This window comes from Periophthalmus magnuspinnatus, chromosome 5 (assembly GCF_009829125.3).
Source record: "Periophthalmus magnuspinnatus isolate fPerMag1 chromosome 5, fPerMag1.2.pri, whole genome shotgun sequence".
Taxonomy (NCBI): Eukaryota; Metazoa; Chordata; class Actinopteri; order Gobiiformes; family Gobiidae; genus Periophthalmus; species Periophthalmus magnuspinnatus.
The window spans coordinates 24983685-25007255 of record NC_047130.1 but is presented as its reverse complement, the minus strand read 5'-3'; the positions used below and the strand labels follow the sequence as shown (position 1 = coordinate 25007255).

At 39.1% G+C, this 23571-nt stretch overlaps 1 protein-coding gene across 1 annotated transcript in view; it reads right to left on the bottom strand.

Moving 5' to 3' along the window:
- grm2b (glutamate receptor, metabotropic 2b) overlaps positions 1-23571 on the bottom strand; it is a 37150-nt gene that overhangs the window by 11386 nt on the left and 2193 nt on the right. Inside the window, exon 2 of the mRNA XM_033967064.2 lies at positions 13584-14198. Within this exon, the coding sequence (XP_033822955.1) occupies positions 13584-14102 (519 nt within the window). The 5' untranslated portion in view covers positions 14103-14198. The remainder of the gene's footprint in view (positions 1-13583; positions 14199-23571) is intronic.

The following is a 23571-nucleotide window of genomic DNA, read 5'->3' as shown; positions in this document are numbered from 1 at the left end:
ATTCTTTTCTAAAACAGAAAACACTCTGTTCCACCTTGTGATGTCATGAAGTAATACAGCAACTGCTCCACTATGCTTTTAAAACACAACTCTGAGTATGTTTTTGATTCTAACATGGCTTAAAACTCACAAGATTCAATTTTGTGTAATGTAGGGCCTTTAAACTTCAGGGAATACATGTTTTTTTGGTATTTTGGGTAATAAAAATGATCTCAAACTGCACTGATGAAGCAATAAAATATCTCCATGGAGTAAAGCAGGTGGAGGCAGACATCCAGACTTTTACTCAGTATAGTAAATGTGCATCCTTAATCTTGCGAAGCGAATATACCACAAAACCTGCAGTAAACATCTTATGGGATTTACCCAGTCTGCAGTGATCAATATGAGCACTGTCATAAAATCTCAACACCAAAGCAGATGGCAATAATGTTATACTTGGTCAGTGTAATAGAAATGAAAGAAATCAATGCACAATCTATGTTAGCATTTCAGACATGTCTAGCCTAAAGCTGAAGACGTTTTTGCAGTGATAAATTGTTGCAGGCTTTGTGGCTATCTCTTTTTGAAATCCAAATCCATTGCTATAGTACAGTCATGCTTCAAGCTTGTGATCCTGCTGTTCTGAATGCAGCAGGTATGGCATAGTGTTTGGGGACCTCTGGAGGCAGCCGGAGCATGATAATGAGGAGGTTCCCTGTTTTATAGCTACAGACAGATGCAGGCACATTTCTCAATCTCTCCTCCTCACAATACCAGGGTGATGCAATGCAGACACCTGGATTGTTTTGTTATGGTTGAATAAGTAATGCAGAGAATGTATGACAAATTTTGTATTGTAATTAGGAAAGGACCCCATTGTCGATAAGAATAGGTTTCGGACAATAAAAATTACTTAACTTGTGGGGAATAAGTAAGCTAATAAGTCACAAATATTATGAACAAAATGGTGGAGAGAAGGGGTGAAGTTAGAGTGAGAAAAGATTTATAAATATTACCTAAACTGCGAAAGAGAAAGCAGAACTTAGTCATCAGTGGTGTGAAAGTATAGAGACACTGTCGCAGATTTTAAATTAACTATCAGCAGCAACACAGATCCAAGCACGTACAAACCATAGAACCTGATTAGTTCTGGTGTCGACTTGTTTTGGTTCTGTTCTTGTCCAGGTTAAGTTCTGCATTTAGTCTCCTTTGATGTGGTGTGTTTGCAAGTAGTTCGACAAACTGTATCCAATCCACAAGAAGAATTTGCTGATTTATTTATACTGCTACCACTTCATCATAACTTATAATGCAAAGTTCACTTTTGTGAGCTTTTAACCATGTTACCTCCACCCACGGCTCATGGGTGTAAGGTTTAATAAGGGCTTCAACAGTAAAAACAAGTAAATTAAACTGCTGCTTGCGATGGTGACACACGAGGGGGGGGGTCTATCAGTTTTGCAGTGTTGAACAGAGAGTTACTGGCCCCATTTTTACTATCAAGCCACTGTAGATGAATATTGCAGTTTACAGTGAACCAAATAATCTAGTAAGTCCAGCGGTTTTAGTTTAAATTCTCTACACTATTTTTGTATAATTTCAGCCCTGGAATTGCCCATCTCTATTGAACAAAAGTTAAAAGGTAGATGTTCACTTGAAAACTAAAGGAGCACAGCATTTTGAGCTTTGGTGATGTAGACAGACTAATAATAAAGGGTTACACAAATGTTTGATAAATTAACCAAATATAAAATACTGACATATCCAAAAAAACATAATATGTCTTTTATAGCAACTTCAGCTTTACCCCAAATATATCTTCTTATTATAGATTATATGCACAGTAACTGTAACTAATAAGATGTTCTATAGGATTTGGAGATGACATTTGTTTTGCACAGCGGCACTTGCACTCGCACCAGATGGATGGCCTTGTTAGCAGGTTATCTCCCATAAATCATAGGGATTATCCACTACATTCACTGATAACATCTTACTTCATTTTATTATTTATGAGTCTCATTACTAGAGGGAAGTTTGTGGCGATGTACTGTGCTGCTGCAGTGTCCCTTTGATCCACTGTATCTCCATTGGGAATAACTCCACACTCAGGGCAACATGTGGCACTCCAGCATACTCTGTAGTTACATAATGCCACATACAAGTACAAAGAAATAGAAAAACAATGAAGTGACGGTTTTGTTGCTGCTCAAGTTCATAACAGATTCATTTATAAAATATTTTGTCTGAATAATATATGTCCTGATAGAAGAATAAGATCATGCTTATTATGCAATGTAGCACTTCAAAGTGTTTCCTATAGAGATCAGGTTTGCATGAGCAGAGAGCAGAGATATTAACACTTATGGCTTTACATAACGATAACTGTTTTGACTTACGACTTTTTATAGTATATAAATATAGTATAGTAGTATAGTATATAACTATAATAATAATTTAAAGTTTCAACATACTGATTCTCTGTTATAAAAAATAAAACCAAGAAATAATCTTTTTAGCAGTTGTGGAGTGTTGACAAGCAAAGGGGGAGCATCATGGTGTTATACAATCCAACCTTTTTATATGTTTCTTTTTAAAGATGCACCGTGCATCTTCTGGTCTACTTCTGCGACTTGCTTGTCTCCATGGAGATGGCACTGCTTCGCCTGAAATGTTACACACTATGGCATTAAGCATGTATATATCATGCATTTATTCAATTTGAAGTGTTTTCACAGACACAAACATCCCTTAAAATGTATTCTAAGGGGGTTCGCCTCTCCACAGACCTGACCTGTAACTGGCTTGGTGGTAGACCCTCAGCAGAAAAGTTCACGTTTATTCATGGGTCATATTGTCTCTGCCAAGAAGGATCAGTATATCACCCATTTATAGCAGATTTATGCTACTGAACTGAATGTGAATGCATTCTCCTGTTATTTTGTTTAGCATATCTGTTGGCTCTATATGACATGCTGTGAAAACACATATGGCCGGAGCACAGGTCATGGAGACATAGCCCTCTCTCCACTGTGGCCTGTCAGAAATCCTGTGTAACATGTCAGGTATAGTACTGCAGGCAGCACATGGACTTTCAAGGGCAAAGTGGACAAACAGCAGAGGAAATGGAGGAGTTAGATGTGTGGCGGATTAGAGAAGCAAGGCCACAGAGGTGAGTCTGAAAACCTGGTGCTTCAGAGCAAGGACGCATACAGGCCATTTTTCACTGTGGCCTACTTTGAAGACACATCCACTGATCAGCCTGCTATGTGTGGAGGCTTCCATTGAATATAGACCATCAAACATCAAAATGACTACTGTTTTTTTCAGTGTTTCTCATGGTTCAGAGGGGTTGCTTTGTGAATAAACCATCTAAGAATTTATTGAATTAAAGCTGCACTATGTAACTTTCCTCGTGGGGCATATGCCGCATGTTTATCTCAAGGGAGATGCCTCAAATGTTCTAACGTAAAAAACTGCTGGAAAATATGATTCTTAGAGACTTACTGATTTGTAATTTGGCCTTGTGCTACCAACTGCTTGTCTCCATGGAAATGGATACATTTTATGCCATACTGTGGAAAATTCCAGTCAAAGCGATCTCCACAAGCAGGGAGCAGACTTACCATCAGAAAAGTTACATAATGCACCTTTAACTTCTGCACCAACATCTAAACTGACATAACCTGAGATCATCTGTAAAGAGTATTACGAATCAGTACATTACAAAGTAAGAACTGTTTTCCATTCAAAAGTGAGGCTTATAATTATTAGTTAACCCATTTCTACAAAATAATGCTTTTATGCCTTGTTTAATTATAGGTTTTTAGTTAAAAACGTCAATATTGGAAGCAGCAGATTGCCAGTAAATACAGCAGTATGACAAAGCATAATGACTCATGACTCATGTCCCTGTTATGTGTTTTACATAGAAAGTCCATCTGTGTTTCCCAGAGGAGCTCGTCAAGCAGAGCCACACAATACACAGAGCTGATGCCGTGGAGAGAGGTTTGACAGTGGACAAAGACGTCATGTGTTTAAGGTCTTTTGACAGTGTTGCCTATAAACACAATTGTTGCTCATATTAAACGTACTCATATTCTTAACTTTATAGATTTTAATATCTTTAACATATTAATTTTAGGAACCAAAAGTTCATAGATTCACAAATCAACCCCAGTCTTGTTCACTAGTTGTTTAATCGTTGCCTGTTTTTTGCCAGCTTCCATTTGAATCAATAGGAAAAGGTACTCTCATATAGTGCACTTTCAACCAGATGCACAGCTAAACAGAGCCTGGATTTAAACATTGTCAAAGTAGAGGCCTGTCTCACATCTTCAGGAAGACTGGTCCAGGTTTGAGTCCTACCTTTGAATGCACCTTTCACCACATGTTTTAGAGCATGCAGATTACATCAAATAACACATTTTTGACCAGTCTACACGAGCTGTTACTCATGTGTTTCAGCGTCCTGTTTAGGTGGATTTTTGATGGGATGCAAGACCCAGTTGTGCTTCAATGTTGAAAGCATGATTTTTGTTTTGTTTTACTCTTGAACCTTGCGTTGAATACTATGTGTTACAAACATGGTGAACTTGTTTCTCAGTAAGAATGCGACACATACTTATTTTAAGATGTCTACACTGGAACCTGCTGCTCTGGTCACATGGCACAGCTCTTCATCTTCAGGTTGACAGCAGGTCTTGTAATACATCTTTTCAGTGACTGCAACCATCTTTTAGTAACGTATTCTACCTTACTGTAACTTACAGCTAATTGTATATCCATTTATGACCTTGTACGGACAGTGTGTAAAATGAGTTCAGCGCTTATAGGACCAGCCTTTTAATAATAATGGCTTACACTTGTAATGCACTTTTTCAAAGTGCTCTCAAAGTGCTACACCATAGTCATTATTCATTCATTTCCACACTTGGTGATGGTAAGCTACTATTGTAGCCACAGCTGCCCTGGGGCAGACTGACGGAAGCGAGGCAGCCAATCTGCGCCATCGGCCCCTCCGACCACCACCTATCATTCACACACCACTTTCATACTTGGTCCAAGCGGGACTCGATCCTCCGACCTTTGGGTTGGGGGACCAACACTCTAACCACTGTCATCCCCCCTTTTATAGATAGTACTTTTCTCAGGCTATAAGTACTGGAAAAACTCCCTTGAAACATAACATGTGCTGCTGTCTGTAATCTTCATTCATCTGATCAGATAAACTACTTTCAACTCTCTACCTGGTCTGCAATCTCTTCCTTCACAATTACAGATGTCATCTGAAACCCAGCAGTTGGCTTCTGGATTACACTAGCTGAATTTAAAGTAGTCATTAATAGTTGTTTAACTATTGGTCTGTAACAAAAGCCAAAGTTAAATCTGTCAACTGGACAAAAGTTGTAGGAGTGAAGACATTTCGCTGCTCAGTTCAGTGCTTCAGTTCTGGTCAGATTGCTGGTGGATGCTGCTTTATATCTACCATTGGTCTGTAGTACACTTATGTTATTGTCCATGCATTCACTTTCATTCCTGGTAATTGTTAGGTCCAATTTAAGATCAATCCAGTCAATGTCCAACACACAATGCATGATTTCCCTGGTGGCAATGTATGACATGTTTGCATATTGTATGTAACAATGTGAGCTTTGATGTTAGCACCCACAAAAGACGGCCGCATCAAGGCTAAACCATGCTGCGGGCTAAGGCGAATGAGCCGTGTATAGGAGCATACAATCACGTGAATGAATTGAGTGTGGAGCATTGTGCATACATGTCCAACTTCACAGCTGTATATGACATAAGGGAAAATTAGTCCTGCGATTATTTTTTCATTTCCTAAAGCCATGGTAAAGTGTGTGCAGTATGTAGCCACCCACACAGGTAATCAACGGTTCACCTCTCAGGCAAATATACAATTAGAAATGGACTTACAAAAGGGAACATGTAATTCCGTTTTTCTGTTATATAACCGCATACACATGTTCATCTCCATAGAAACTCATTTTGCATAATAAATATCAAGTGTATGTATTTTCAAAGTTGCCACACGCTCTGAGCAAAAGAGGACACTGTAAACCAAACCAAGTGTTAAAGTGTTTTGGAGGAAACATTCACTTTTAACTAACTTTCTTAGCCTTGTGAAGTGAGTTCTGGAGTCCCTCACAAGTTTTTTTTTTTTTCTATCTATCAAATGTATAAATCATTTATGCACACCCCCTTTTACAAATTGCAGTGCATTGTAAATGGGTCCTGTTTTATTTTATTCCTTTTCGTCTGCTTCCCAAAAAACAACTCGGGCTTTACAGTATTTAACACAAACTATGTCAAGTCCTGTATGGAGAAAGGTTTGTATCGTTCAGTATTCAGTAAATGTAATTCTCATATACAGTACACAATCTGCAATTTTATGTATAAAACTGTGATTAGTTCTGTCACAATAACAGATTTTGAAGTATGATATATTGGTATATAATAATATAATATAGACGGTAAACGATAATATTGAAACAAATGTAAGCCTCTGACACAATAACCCTAAAGCAGAATGAAAGTAGTAGTAGTAGCAGTAGTAGTAGTAGTTAGTTAGTTAGTTTTTATCTATAATTAGTCACAGAAGTTATTTATTCGACCATCTGCAGCTCTAATTGTAGAACAGAAAAGTAACAATAAGTTCCCCACTGGTACAAAGAAAGAGTACCACGATAAATATTAAACCTCTAAAGTTTTTCATCTAACACATTGAACGATAACTCGATATAGTAATTATCCTGACAGGCCTAACTGTGATTACATTTGAGATTTATGTTGTAAATTAATATTGGAGAAAAGACTGAAATATGAGCTGCACAAATGAATTCACTAATTCCATTTCAGACTGGATATCTAAAAACTAGCTTTTTTTTCAATAATTTTGTTGTTTACAGTGCACATTCTACTCATTTCAGTTTTTGTGATTTGCACCTATTCAAATTTCCATTCAATTGCACTATATTGTGGAACCTTAGTACATAAAAAAAAAAAAAAAAAAAAATACTTATACTGCCCTAACAACCATATTGACATAACACTGAAAATAAAAAGTGGAATAATCTAAACTACATCTACTTTATAAAGTGCTTTTAACCTTGTTTGTGACCGTAGGTGTTCACTGTTCTGCATTGTTATTTTACAGAAGTCAGTCTCTCCACTTTAATGTACTTTTCCTCCCACCTCCTAACATTCGTGTCCATGAGAACCGACCTTTGGAGACGGTCTGATAAACGAGGATTTTTCATTAAAGCTTTGAAATATCACTTAGACCCTCCGGCTTTCATGATGTACAGTATATGTGCAAAGCCTTATTACTGTGGTGTGAAAGAAGGTATGGGCTAAGAGCGATTTAAAAATGCAGAAACTTTTTAGCAAACGTCTGGAGTGCCAAGGATCAAATTATTAATATTTTTGTGGATTAAGATCGCTACAACAGATGGCTCCTTATTTAGATACTAACTTGAGTCATTATTAGAAGAAACAGGATGGTATTTTGTCTGATGCACAAATACAGTTAAATAAGTAAATGAAATATTGTGATTGTGATTAGATTTGCAAATTAAAATATGAATCCTGTACATTTTACAACAGTTTGTTAATTTGGTTGAAAACATTTCCCCTGTAAAACGACAGAACACATAATACTGTTGTGTCCTTTGGCAAGACACTGAACTCTTATAGCCTGCATTATAGGCACACTGTCGTTAAAAGGGGAGAATGATTTGTTGATGTTAGGCCCGTCGTGATTATTACTATATCGACTTATCGTTGGAACAATATGGAACAATATTTTTTGGGGTTAATATTTATCGTGCGCGCTTTTTCTTTGCACTGCTGGGGAGGTTTTGGGGGGGGTTTTTTGGCTATATGATAAGATTTATGCAACAAACGATTGAATTAATAACTTTTATGAGTCATTAGAGTTGCAAACTAAGCACTAAAGTGTTTGATTTGACCAATATTGTAGATTTGGAATAGTTTTTGTGGTTTAAATCTGTTTGCGACAGGCGTAGGCGTAGCTGACGTAAGACTTTTGAACTATGTAACTACAGTTTTGGAGTTTTTTTGTATGATTTTAGAATGATTTTTTCACTACAGACAGAATTTACCCCTTAACTACCAGCATTAGGTGAGACTGATAGCGAAATACTACACATTTAGCTATGACGGTGTCCCTGTGTTTTGGCAAAGGTGTATAAAAGTGCCTCTAGATTTGTTTTTGCAATTTTAGTGATTTCTTTTGTTCATAGCAATCGTGTTTTGCACAGCACTGCAAACTATTTTTAGCCATATTTGGGAGACTTTCCTTCAACAAACAATATGCAAAATCTCTTTATTCTTTTCACCAAGACAGAACAAAGGCAATATTCCCAAAAAGGCGAGAAGAATGGCTACAGATCAATATCCTCATTATAATATTTACGGGAAAGGTCTTGACTTCAACACACCTTCCAGTCATAAATATGTCTCCTTCGCAGAGAATGACATTGTGAGGTGCTAATTAGCCTGTGCTACTGTGTGCTAGTGAGGTGCAAAACCTGGAGTTCAAAAATAACAATTTGGAGACAGAGGATGGGAGGAGGCACGAGGGATATCACAAGAGCATTTTCAACATATCACCAATGGTTTTTTTCATGCTTTTGGTGCGAAAACACAATAAAGACGCCTTTTCAAACTCCTTCTTCACGACTTAATAAACTACAGCAAACCTAAAATATTAAAACATCAATACCAGATGGGAATCAGGCAAGTCCTAGTTATTACAGAACCCTTTCACTGTTTGTCTAATGGTCTTGTAAGGATAGAGTGGGCATTTTCTGGGTGATATTAAATTGTAAGGACGCCAGCGTTTCTGTCACTATTGGGAATACCTTTCATATCGGTCTGTTTTGTGGATAATTTACTGGTGGAAGCTGAATTTCTGCGCAGGGTGGCATGGGTGAGTGGCAGAGACAAAGCCAGAGGACTTGTAAAGTGTGGAGATTTGAAAGTTGGAATTGTTTTTGTAGCTGCAAATAGTAATTAAAGAGATGCATTGTTTCTGTCTGTTTGTGGATGCTAAGCTGTGAATAGTGTGGGCTGCTCTGACTCACAACGGGAAAGAACGCCATTTAGTTTGTAATTACTGTATTCATGAAACAGAGCATCGTTGATTTATGCTTTAATATGAATGACACTGGGCAGTTCTGGACAATTAAATAGTCAGTCACAACGGACTTAAGAACAGTTATCACACGTGTAATTCTAAAAACAATAAAAGTAAATACAGTTAAATGGTTCATGCATCAAGTGGGTGTATTACCTTGGCATGTTTTGGTAATGTAGTAATCATGAAGTAATCAAGAAGTTGACTAAGGGAGTATAATGTCACCCATAGTGTTCCAGCCAAATGAAGCTCATCGGCGTTAACAGTTATGGGGCGAATCCCATATTTGGAATTTCACCCGCGAGTATCATAGCAACCAAAAGTCACTCCGGGGCAAAGCTGTTGAACGTAACACCCCTTCCCGCCTGCACCACTGGTTCAGCAGCGAGTGGGCGCTTAGCAACACTGTCAATCAAACCTGTTGCTAACGCTAGCAGGAGCAACCTCTGGGGAAGAAGGCACCTGACTTGTCTGTTAATAATGTTCATATCTTGATGTACAGACACAATGACAAAATAAAAATACTAGGATCATGTAAAGTGGGTTAATATGAATATTTCAAGACCAAAGTGGCAAGCCTGACAGCAGCAGTTACAGAGAGAGGGGCGACACTTTTTCAATAGGAAGTGAATTGTGTGAGTCGATGGAGAGAGAAGCGCGCTCATGATCACTTACCATTTTTAATGCAGTGGCAAGCAGTTTAGCTATGTCCATTTATATATTCAACTAAATCATTGCACTAGGAAGACAAGATGTATATTCCTAATCTGTTATTCTAGTTTTGACAAGGTTGACAAACAATATTATGAATGACTTTCCTTGGGTCAAATAAATAATATTTTACCATAGATGCAAAGTCAGGACGTCTTATTTTAGATATTTTGGAAAATGCATTGGCTCCAGTAGTTTGCTTATGCATTTTTAAATAGTGTAAATCAAAGTATGATAGGTACAGCGGGAAAGCATTTCATAAATATGGTTTTCTCTGGTAAAATGAGCAGACATGTTTGTAGAATCTTGACAAACTGTGCTCGAGCAAAAGGCTGAAACTGCCAAAAATACAAGTTGGCAAATTAACAGTGTTGTCTTTTGAGGCAGCTGAGAAAGTGCCATCTCCACAAATATCTCCCCCACTCTTCTTCTCCTCCTCCTCCTCTGCCCAGCTTTTATCTCCTCCTATCCATCCTTCCTTCTTTACATCTTCCCTCTCCTCCTTCCTCTCTTTCCTTCCTCTAATTCCCATACTACCTCCTGTCTCCTCTGTAACTTTATCTCGTCATCTCCTCCCATCCACTTCTACTTCCTCTCTTTTATTCTTCTCCTTTTTCCTCCCCTTTCCTCTTTATCCTCCCTCTGCCCTTTTCTCTACTACTTCACTCGTCTATAATCTCTCCTCCTCTCCACCCTCCTTTCTCCTTTACTCTCCTCATTTCCCTTCTTCCCTCCCTCCCGCTCTTTACTATTCCTCCTCTCTCCTTCATCTACTCTATTACCTCCTCTCCACCCATTCTCCTCCTCCTTCTGTCCTCTTTTACATCCTCTTTACTGCTTTTCTTCTCTCCCCACTCACTCCTTTCCTCTTTTCTCTCCGCTCCTCCCCTACCTCTCTCCCATCTCCTCACCCCTCATTTCTTTCCTCCTCACTCCCGCTACCCTCCCACACTTCTTCTATTCCTTCTTTCCCTCTTTCCCTCCCTCCTCTTCTGTGCTCATGTGAACACCTCTCTAGTGCAGACACCCTACATATGGGAGCCAGCAGATCCTCTCATTAGCCTGTTCTCCTCTCCACAAAGTGTCCTCTCTGCGTAAACCTCAGTCCAGAGGATCCCGCGGCTCTCACGGCCGGCTTCATTACAACACAAAGACAGTGAAGGAGAGAGGCACTCAAACTATGCATTCGTTCAAAGATTTCAAAGGAAAAGAGGGAAAGAAATTGGCCTCATTCAAAATCAGAGGGGTTCACACTTATAGGACGTTGTTGTTCTTGAGTCAAACTGGACAAAGGCGGATCAACACATGACAGTTTAGGGTCAGTTCACATTCCAACAGTAATCAACAGTGAAAGCGCAAGAAATGATCAGCAACGGACTGTCGTTTTTATGGCTGTGCGCCTTCATTTGTTTAGGCGACTGATGGCATCTGAGTTGACATATAACTGTATAAAGATTTTAAGGATTTATATGGACCACACCAGAAATGAGACGGCATGGAGTGAGTTAGCTGGAGTTTTGGGAGTAACTAGACAGTTTACTCAACTTTTCACTCTACTTTTCACTTTTCACAAGATGCTAGTACTTCTCCGTATAAACTGTCACATTTTTATATGGCGCTTTTCCACCTTTAAAGCACTCAAACCGCTTTACATCAAGGAGCCACTCACCCATTCACGCACTCATTCATACACCAGTGGACACAGACACTGGGGGTGAGGTGGATTAAGTGTCTTGCTCTAGGACACAACGACAGCATTAATCTGTGGGTCAGGGGATCCTCTCAGCCAATAATGTTTATGTCAAGAGCAGAATTCAAACCGCCAACACCAACTGAATTACCGTTGCCCTGTATACATAGCAGTTTCTTATGTAAGATTAGAGCGTTTGCCAGCAGCTCACCACATCCTCTTTTAGTTGATTAACTGATGCACAGAGCAGCTCTAGTAGTTTTATTCTGGAGGTACGATGTATGTGTTACGCAGTGGTGTTAATTAACTACAACTACCCTACGCTGATGTAAGCAAGAACACAACAACAGTATGTACAAGTCAGAGCTGGGATAGTACATTTATTTACGGTAGTCTACTATTTCTGCACTGCACCCCCTCTTTATTATTTTATGATTAATTTTTTCCCATTAAATCTACAGAGGTAATATAGTAACATGTTTAGCTTTTCAATAATTTATGTGTGAAACATGGATATTGATTGAGTGGATTCTGCATCTGTGAGATTAATCTGTGGATTTCATGTTCTCCCTATGCTTTTTCCATCCACCAATTATACATTTTACATATTAAATTCTTTCTTTGTTCGAGAAAATTTCACTTAATGATTCCCGCAGTCGTTCCCAGTGAATTGTGGGGAATAATTATATACTGGGAGGGCACTGGGAATTAATTAACAATGCTCATATGAATTTCCTCTGGCTCTTACACATGTGAAAGGTCAAATTGTTCTGTGTAGGGTGGACATAAAGTTGCTGACAAAGCTATGTATCCAGATGTCTCAGAAACACAGTATTTGTTATATGGTATTTCCAGTACATTTAAGTCAGAAAGCACATTGACTTAAAAAGCTGACGAATGTCTCACTGTTGGCTTTGTGAAAGATTCTCACGTTAGATGTGAAAACTGTTAGTCACTGTTGGTGGTAAAATGAAGAAAAATAAAGTATATAGCAGACGAAAAGAACACATTGATTTGGTTTATTTGCTCTGTGACGATATTAGAGCAATGATTTTGCTTAACCCTATAGTGTCGGATGCTATCGTTGCCAATTTAAGCGCACATGACAGCTTTTTTTATATTTTTTGGAATTATTACACAGGTGGGATAGTACCTGTGGTAAATGTTTATCATAGTTTTCTATTAGTTAAGTGGCAGTTTGTGAAAAAAGGTGGAAAATAAAAGCACAACCAAGAAGGAAAATTATAAATGTCAAAATAAAAAAATATATAAATAAAAATACTAAATATAAATAAAGAAAATAAATAAATAAATAAATAAATAAATAAATAAATAAATAAATAAATAAATAAATAAAAAAAATAATAAAATAACAAAATAATAAAATAATAAATTAAATTGTGTAGCTGTCATCTGCACTTTAAATCCACCTGCCAATCACTAGCCCTCTGGTTAGGCTGACCACAGGACGGTGTGGGTGTTTGAAAAGTCAGTGTCTGAACAAAGAGCTGCATTGAATAGAGAAGTACTGAATCACGTTATGATGGTAAACCACAATGGAAGAAGAAATGATTTTATTGTATTGCGGTTTGAAATGAATGAAAAGTTACTGGCTAAAAAGGAAGTCATTTTTGTTTTTTGTGTCAGACAAATATAAACTATCAAACAGATATGATGAATATTCTTAACCTAAATAGGAATTGCTTGGGCTAAAATACTGACGCACGATATACAGCTTCAGAGAAATATTGCAATAAATGATAATATCGAAAATACTTTTCGCCACTGACACAAAGCTCTTAGTGAACCATTTTTTAATTATACATGTCATTAATAGGCATAAGCTGCAACAAGTGATATGATGAACCCATATTTAGCCTCACAAGTTATTTATTCTACTCTCTACAGCTGAAATCTTATCTTACTACATAAAAATGGCAAAAAATATATTGTTCCAGTTTTCACATATTGAACAATAATTGGATATAGTAATTATGGTGCAAACATCTTCCATACCTGACTGGACACATCGCTGTAGGAGCCCCCAACGACTCCTGAAATGGCAAGAGGGACTTCGTTCTGGATGGGCCGGGACCCATCAGGGCAGATGAATCCAGGGTCGTGCACTTTGGTCAGGGACGCCCTCACAAAGTCCAGGGCCTGCTCCAGAGCGTACGTGTCCTTGGAGCAGGTGTCCAGAATATGAGCCCCCAACTTCAGCCCGGGCAAGATGCGATCATTGGCGTTGATCTCATCTAGAGCTAGCAACATGGCTTCTAGTCTCTGTATACCTCTCTCTTCATTGATTTTCCCACAGTCCTCTGTACCCTCACCTTTTTCATGTACAGGGAATAGTCCACCAATTACCAGGTCTCCTTCAATGATGATTTCATGCTTGGCTGCAGGGGGCAGTCTGGAGATGCTCAGTAGCACGCCTGGTAGGAGGAGTTCAAGTACGATCACATGGAGAGGCCAGTAATGTGTAAATTTACTGGGTTTTGGTAATGTCTCGCGGCAGTGAAACATCCTCGACATCGTAAGGTAATTGGATTTGAGCCTTTAAATGGATGCGAAATCTTCACAGTTGTTGGAGGAAGTTGGAGGGATGTGCTTGAGCATGTTTGAAAGAGCCTGGGTGACAAAAGATAAAATGAAACGATAAGTTAGTCAGACAGAACCTGGGAGTGTAATGTGATCCTCAGATATGTTACAGACACATAATGGCATTTGTATTGATGTAACTGTTGAGACAGTTTTATCAGGTGGCATGCTCTCGTACACATTAGAGGACAGACTAGTGCTATTTTCAGTACAACAGAATGCAAACAATTCTCAGTCAACTGTTGAAAAATGTTGCTATAGTACACCTGGAATAGTTGTGCATTAAAGGTCCCATATTATGCTATTCTCTGATCTATGTCATAATGTTGTTTACTCATCAACAGAAAACACTCAATTCCACCTTGTGATGTCACGTGGTAATACAGGAAGTGCTCCACTGTGTTTTTAAACTCCATACACCTCCACTAAAATCATTTGGATGATTTCCGTCCAGGAATTACCAGTCTCTTCTAAATTAAAGTTAAAAGGTAGCTGTTAATTTAGAAATTATCGTTTCATGACATCACAAGGTGGAACAGAGCATTTTGAGCTTTGGATATGTAGACAGACTAATAATAAAGTGTTACTCAAATTTTAGGTATGTTTTTGAGAAGGCTTAAAGCATACAAGAATCACTTTTGCATAATATAGGGCCTTTAAGAAATTAAAGGTGCACTATACAACTTTTCTGGTGTGAAGTCTGCCATCTGCTGGTCCTCATGGAGATATTGCATTGCCTGAATTTTTTCACAGTATGACATTGAACTTACCTATCTTGCATTCATCAAATTACAAATCTCCATGGGAATTGATAAGTTTAATGCCTTAATGGGACATTGTAGACAAAATGCGTGCCAAGGTGGTGGACCCTCCTCTAGAAAAGTCATATAGTGAACCTTTAATATGGTCAGTTTTTTCATGCTTTTGTTGCAAATGTGATGTGTTACTGTACTCACTTTCACCTAACCCTAACTAGGTTGACATATTTTGAAACAATACCTACGCAAAAAGAGATGTCAACCTAGACTGGGAAGATCAGTCATTTGAGGCTATGTCTAGTTACTCCATAATATGTTGAACTACACGCAAAAGACGTCTGGACACTCTTATCATTGTGAGACATGGCTTTTTTCATCTATCCTTTCTCAGCGCTCCACCTTTACTAATTTACTCCTGTATTCACCAGATATGTTATGTACTTCTCAGATAAAGTGTAATATTGAGCAGATATGACAGACACAGCCAATAACCGTGAATGAGTGCGGTTGCCATAGAAACCAGGAGTAAGTAAAAAGTATGAATCTCGCTGCAGTGGAGGGCAGCCAGACGTATATGTGCAGTTCAATGGCCTGGAGTGCCCATCCGAAAAAATACGGCACGGCTGGATGAGCGATGTCTAGCCTTAGGCACCTCTGTATTTAAAGATATTTCTGAGCATTCACTGTTATATATCATTCATGCCATCCACAAGTGAAGAATGTCACAAAACACATAAAAACAAAATAAATATTGAAATTTCGTTAATGGGTCAATGGTCAGATTTTTATATAGCGCTTTTCCACCTTGAAGGAACTCAACATGCTTTACATCAAGAAATAACTCATCCATTCACACACCAGAGTTGGGAGACACTGGGCTGAGGCAAGCAAGGTGTCATGCCCAAGGACACAACAACTATTCACCCAACAAAATACATCTTCTGTCTGTGGTCTGTCACCTGCCTGTCTCAAGCCACCAGGCCAAGTTGTGGAGAGATGACCCCATTCACTGTAAAAATGTATTTTCTTCAACATATTTCTTGCCAATTAAGACACCTGTAATTTCATAAATGCAAGATGCAGGTGCAACATCCCAGCGATAATATTTCTACTGAGTCAAGCAGGTGGCCAACATATGTAGTGCATAGTATTATTATTATTACAAAATCCACTGAGCCTATTATGTGATACAGCTGCCTATCAAAACCTATCAATCTATTGTTGACTCCGGGGGGCCTGAAGGTGTTGGTTGTTCATTAAAGATATTTGGTGAGTAAAGAATTTTACATAACACAATTCATATATGCATGGCAATAACACATCTCTGCTTTTTATACATCTCAAATGGGCAAGTCTATTATCAACCACCCACCAACTAACCATCAGCCAAGCCTCTTGTTCCTTGTATGCAGCTAAAAGATTGTAGCCTCATAGTACAAAGCACTTTACAAAAGAAAACTGTATCTACAATAATAAGTACCTGTGGTACATATCAATTATAGTTAAGTTACATTATTTAGTCAAGTGGCAGTTTGTGAAGAAAACTTGAAAATGACAGGAAGTACTGTTTTCTAGAAATACATCTCTCTGTCATCAATATACAATTTAAAAGCAATAGGCACTCTTTTTATAGTTTAAACATTCATTTTACAGAATAAATGCAAGTTGCTGCCATCTGGGAAGAATAACTGTCACAGAAAAAAACGGAGGGTTAAAATTTGAGGGTAAAATATTGTTTTTAACACAAGAATTTTTTAACAATAGAAATCAATGAATGATTGGGTTCTGTCCTGCATATTTCAAGTAAGCTTTTACACTTTTCTTTTTTGCATTTGACCAAACCAAATTGGTATCCGCTGCCATTGGCGCCTCTTCGTTTGCTGAGTTTCATATAGCCCTGACTTTACTGATGAAGTTTGTGCCACTGCATGTATGTTGTAGGTCTGGGTAAAATGGTGATGCTGGTCTAATTGTCTTAAAGACAACTTAAACTATTTGTGTTATTTATTCTAATTTGCTCCTCCCGTGAGGGGTCAGTGCAGAGACACAGGGGACACAGAATATCACCTCACTGGCGGGGGAGGAGCCTGAGCTTGTGCAGGAGGTTGAGCGTTACCAACTATATATATTCGGCCTCACCTCCACGCATAGCTTGGGCTCTGAAACCCAACTCCTTGAGAGGGGCTGGACTCTCAATTTCGTTGGTGGTACCCATGGGGAGAGGCGATGAACTGGTGTGGGCGTGCTTATCACTCCACAGCTCAGCCGCCACGTGTTGGAGTTCACTCCAGTGAACGGCAGGGTCGCGTCCCTGGACCTTCGGGTCGGGGACAGGTCTGTCACTGTTATGTCGGCCCACAGGCCAAACAGCAGTGCAGAGTTCCTGGCCTTCTCAGAGTCCCTGGGAAGGGTACTAGACAGTGCACCAACTGAGAACTCCGTTGTTCTACTTCAATGCCCACATGGGCAACGACAGTGACACCTGGAGGGGCATGATCGGGAAGAACGGCCTCCCTGATCTGAACCCAAGTGGTGTTCTGTTATTGGACTTCTGTGCTGGCCACAGTTTGTCCATAACAAACACCATGTTCGAGCACAAAGATGTCCATCAGTGCACGTGGCACCAGGACACTCTAAGAGGTCAGAGGTCAATGATCGACTTTGTTGTCATGTCATCTGATCTCCAGCCACGTGTCTTGGACACTCGGGTGAAAAGAGAGGTAGAGCTGTCAACCGATCACCACCTGGTGGTGAGTTGGATCCGCTGATGGAGGAGGAAGCCGGACAGACCTGGCAGGCCCAAGCGTACTGTGAGGGTTTGTTGGGAACATCTGGTGGAGGCCTCTGTGAAAGGGGCTTTCAACTAACACCTCTGGAAGAGTTTCTCCCAGATCCCAGGGGAGGTCCAGGACATGGATTCCTAGTGGGCCATGTTTTCCACCTCTATTGTTCATGCGGCTGCCCATAGCTGTGGTGGTAAGGTCTGTAGTGCTTGTTGCCGCGGCAACCCCCGGACCCAGTGGTGGATACCAGAAGCAAGGGATGCTGTCAGGCTGAAGAAGGTGTCCCATTGAACCTTGTTGGCTTGTGGGACTCCTGAGGCAGCTGACAAGTACCAGCGGGCTAAGAATGCAAACCATCTGACGCCTCAGGAGGGGAACCAGTGTTTCACCAACACTGTTTACAGTGCAGGTGGAGAGCTGCTGACCTCAACTGGGTATGTTGTCAGACAGTTGTCTCCCCAATCCCACCATCATGTCTTCCGAGGAGGAAGCAGAGACTGGGGACTCAGAGGCGGACTTATCCATCACCCTGGCTGAAGTCACCAAGGTGGTTGGCAAGCTCCTCAGTGGCAAGGCTCCATCGGAGGACCGGATTTGTCCCAAGTACCTTAAGTCTCTGGATGTTGTGGGGCTGTCTTGGCTGACACGTCTCTGCAACATCGCGTGGTGGTCGGGGACAGGACTGCTGGACTGGCAGACCAATGGTCCCTCTGTTTAAGAAGGGGGATGGAAGGTGTGTAACAAATATCTGGTTCTGGTTTGGGAACCACAGAATCTCATCTGTGCTGTTTGCAGATGATGTCGTCCCGACAGCATCATCAAGCCAGGACCTGCAGCAGACACTGAGGAGGTTTGCGGCCGAGTGTGAATCAGCTGGGATGAGAATTAGCTCTTCCAAATCCGAGGCCATGGTCCTCGACCAGAAAAAGATGGCTCACCCTCTGTGGGTGGGTGGTGAGTCCTTGTCTCAAGTGGCGGAGTTCAAGTATCTCGAGGTCTTGTTCATGAGTGAGGGAAGGATGGAGTGTGAGATTGACAGGCGGATCAGTGCAGCGTCCGCAGTGATGCGGTCGCTTTATCAGACTGTTGTGATAAAAAAGGAGCTGAGTCGAAAGCTTGAGTTTTGTGTAATGACCGAAAGGACAAAATCGTGGATACAAGCAGCTGAAATGAGTTTCCTCAGTAGGGTGGCTGGGCACTCCCTTAAAGATAGGGTGAGGAGCTCGGTCACATGGGAGGAGCTCAGAGCTCCTCCACATTGAGAGGAGCCAGCTGGGGCTCGGGCATCTGTTCAGCATGCCCTTTCAATGCCTTAGGGAGGTGTTCCAGGCACGTCCCACCATGAGGAGGCCCCAGGGAAGACACAGGACATGCTGGTGGTACTATGTCTCTTGGCAGGCCTGGAAACGCCTTGGGGTCCCAACAGAGGAGCTGGAGGATGTGCCTGGTGTGAAGAAAGTCTGGGAGTCCCTGCTTAGACTGCTGCCCCCACGACCAGGCCCAGGATAAGTTGAAGAAAATGGATGGATGGATTCTCTTTTGCTCTCTTTTTCGCCTCCAGGTAAAATAAGACATGTTTCTCTTTTTAATAGTTAATAAAGGCAGCTTTGAAAGAAGAAATCCTAAAGAAAGACCAAAGAACAGATACTCTAACTCACACTACAAGAGGGAAGTTGGTTAAAGTACTGATGCCTCACGTGATTGAACACCATGTGAGACATTAATTTCTATATTTGTTCACAAATTCATACATGATTCTTAATGTTCTAATAAGTTTCATTTCTGTTTCTTCAGTAACTTCCCCTCTAAGGCTACAGTATGCCCTTGGGTTTGAGATGGCGTTCCCTTCTCTCAAAGATCTGTATTTAAAGAAAGCCTATGCAATTATTATTTTGCTTTTAAAGCAATGTAAAATGTGTTAACATTCAATATTAATTTGTATGGTTCCTTCTTAAGAGCACTTCTGTGACACTGCAAGTGGATCAGGTACAAGGCTGAAGACAGAAAAGATATATTTTAAAATGTATGAATGTTTTTTTTTGTACAGTGTGCCTTATTAATCTACACTTTACAGTGTCTAGTTACTATCCCTCATTAAACTTAAGAGTAATAATAAAACACCTTTGTGTGTTATTAATTGTTATCTGTTTACACTCAAAATGTTAATATAACTCATGATTTTGGGGCTTAACAGGTGCTTGAGTCCAGTGTTACATATATGAACATTTCAGAAAATGTTAAATTAATGCTAAAACAGATTAGACTCATATAAAGCCTGAGAAAGTGTTAAAAGTGATTCTGTGAGAGTCAATGTAACCCTCCACTTTTTGGTGTGTACTAAGTTAAAGTGGCTCAGTTGGTGGTCCACTAATCCAAAGGTTGGCAGTTCAGATCTCGCTCTTGACTTAAATGAATGAATGCTGTCACTGTGTCCTTGGGCAAGACACTATCTATCTATCTAATATATATCTATATCTATATCTATATCTATATATATATATATATATATATATATATATATATATATATATATATATATATATATATATATATATATCTATATCTATATCTATCTATATCTATATCTATATCTATCTATATATATATATATATATATATATATATATCTATATATATATATATATATATATATATATTCATTTTTTTTTACCTGTCACCTGTTTTTAAAGGATATGGTTAAGCATGACCTGAAGCAGTCGTGGAAAGTATCATTTAAAACACATATATTGTATTTACATATAGATTAGAGGGAAATATTGGAAAGGCCTGGAGAGCCTGCATTCAAGATATGACACAGATCTTTTATTAACAGTAGGGGGCTTATTAGAATCTTTATCTATTCAGAGACAGACAATGTGATATGAATTAATATTGAAGAGATCTGAGAGATATTATGAGTAATGGCAAATCCTGCGTTGCGTGTATGACTGTGTTGACCTTCTTCAGACTTACAATGAAAGTAAGTACAATTTAAATACTATAAAATAAGATTATGGATTCATTTAAACCACTCACATAAGTAATAAGACCTAATTACTCAAAAATCTGCTGTAATTCAGTACTAAAATAGATATATGCATTCACATTTGATCACAGAGGGGTTTGGGAGTAATGAAAAACTGATAGATTTCAACTGGATAAAATGTGGTGAACTCAGATAGTGCAAATAAGATTGAAAGTGAGAATATAAAAGACTATATTAAAACCACATTTCCAGTGTAATAAGTTTTTAAAATGATGAGAATAGTTAGATCTAGTATGCAATAACCTGAAATGTATAAGAGGCCCAATTCAATGTTATAGATTCATGTATTTTACTCATTACTCATTTACTCATCCACTTTTAGCATTTGCCGAATTTACAGGTGTCTTCCCATTAAAACACAAAACATCACTGGGACTAAATTTGGATTAAACTCAAACTTAACCAGGACTAGACCTGAACTAAACCAGGATTAGAATAGGACCAAAGCAAGTCTGCATCAAATCTCTTTTAGCTCCTCCCCATGGCCGTACGCAGCGTTGAGGTCCATGAGGTCTTTTTACTTTTACTAATAAAGATTTCTAATTATATTTGTTTGTGCATTTTTGTATATATGTGATCTGTGAGCATTTGTAGGGTGTGTGTAGAAGCGAGAGTGTGGAGTTGCTCCGCACACAGGCAGCATCAGCAGATAGAACAGGACCCAAAGGACTGGATTTTTCATTAAGAGCATACTGAGAAATCAACGAGTCTAGGAACAGTCAGGAGCCCATAAAGATGTTCTACACCACCCAAGCTTTAGGGCACTTTTGACAATCCACCTGTTAATCACAGATTTACGAGTTTACGTCTGTATTCATCCTGTGTATGGCTCTGCTCTTCCGTACCTCAGTCGGTGAATTGGTGATTCCAAATTGCTCATGAATTTAAATTGCTGTGGGTGTATATCTTTGTCTTTTGACTAAGCCACTGCCCAAGGTGCAAGGTCCATAGCTACTAACACAGACTGCAGAAACTGAAGCAACAGCTGCAAAAAAAATTGTTAATATATTAGATTTCCCTGCAAAATTTGGCCTATGTGAATGGTTAATGTGTTAAACTCTGAATAAAACTCCTCAACACATCCAGGATAAATCAGGCACTGGTGTTTGGCTTGGCTCCATAACATGGTCCTATTCTTAGCTCTGAGGTGAGAGAGTGATGAAGATGAGTATGTGAGGACTGCCCTGGTCTGTCTGCAGCAGATGGGGGCTCTATGGTGCTAAGACTAGGTCACACCCAAATTAATGGTGCTGTAAAACACAGCCAATTAGACAAGACCCATGTAAATAGGACAGAATCCACAACACAGCAGGACGTCCGGAGGAAAGAAGTGACTAGGACCTTAGATGTCAATATGAAGCATGGGTATACTCTACCATTATAACTGCTTTGTAAATAAAAGGGGAATAATGAAGTGGTAAAACCTTTTCCCTAGACTCTCAAATATATCTGTCATTTCCATAGAGACAAGGTGGCATCGCCAGGTGGTTACAGGTGAGATCTGTGGAAAGACAAACCCACTCAGACTGAGAATGCGTGTTCCCTAAGCAGTTTTGTTTTTTTGAGGGGTTTTTTGCAATAAAAATACTTGCAATAAATAAATAGATAGTTAAATTTACTGCCATACTTTGTCGCATATGTAACAAAGCAAAGCAATAACATCTGAATGGAGAAGCAGGTGGCCGATCTTCCATCATAAATGTACATAGAGAACATTTATTCCATAACCAGTAATACCATATTTTTACTTTTATGTGCAAGTAATGATACAACTTCATTAGATCTTTTTAAAAATTGGTGGTGCTTAATACAATATGGTGTGATTTTGAGGCCCAGTACAATCTTGGATAACTTTTTGTGACACACTTTTTTCTGATGGGACTTGGAGCTAGCAACAATAAGTCCTTGTTGGTGTACAAGAACACAGTTTTTCATTATAATAACAAATGACCTGTAATCTCTGCGGTCATGGGACAAAATAATCTTGTGTATAAATTGCATCATCTAGTGTCTCAGCTTGGGACTAACGCATGACTCAATTTGAAGCGATAGTACAAAGCCTGATATGGGCGGATTATTGCACCAGTGTTAACCTTCCTCTTAATAGTAAGGATTCTTTCTTGTATGCTCAGAATGAGAGGACTTGCTTATATCTCCAGTCCCCTCTATCGGGCTTTGATCACATCATTAGAAGTATCTTAATGTAGCCACTCACTGTCGCTCTATGCAGCCACTTCGCTCCATGGCACAATATTCCCTCTGAAATCTAAGTTCAAAAAGAAAAAGCCATCGTGTTTTGCATTTGCTGTTACGCAGATGCACAGGAAGGATCTGGACCAACATGAACACTTAGAAACATGTTATTATTTTACATCATCTTAAATCAAACTAATGTCTCATCAAATAAAATATTTTAACTGACAATCTAAAGAATACAGGGGATTTGATATAAAATTAGTTCAGGTTTCTAGTTCTGATACTGATTTTGCTTTTAATCTGCTGATACTCAAGTGATAAACAAACGCTGGAAATTGTCTTTAAAAGTATGTTCCAGACAATTTGAGCTCTAAAAACATGTCAAAAAGTATTCAGCATCTTTCATTTTAAGCAATAATTAACCAAAATAAAGATTGGGAACAGATTTGCCTCAAAACTACATTCATTTTAGAGGGAGCCTGTAGTGCAACAAAAGCAGCTCACATTACCATTCATACCTGAAACAGCAGTTTCTTATCAGATAATTCAGTGCAGTTAATCTCAAATCGGTCTTAATTTCAAACTCTATAATTACGCTTTGCTAGAAAATTAACACCAAA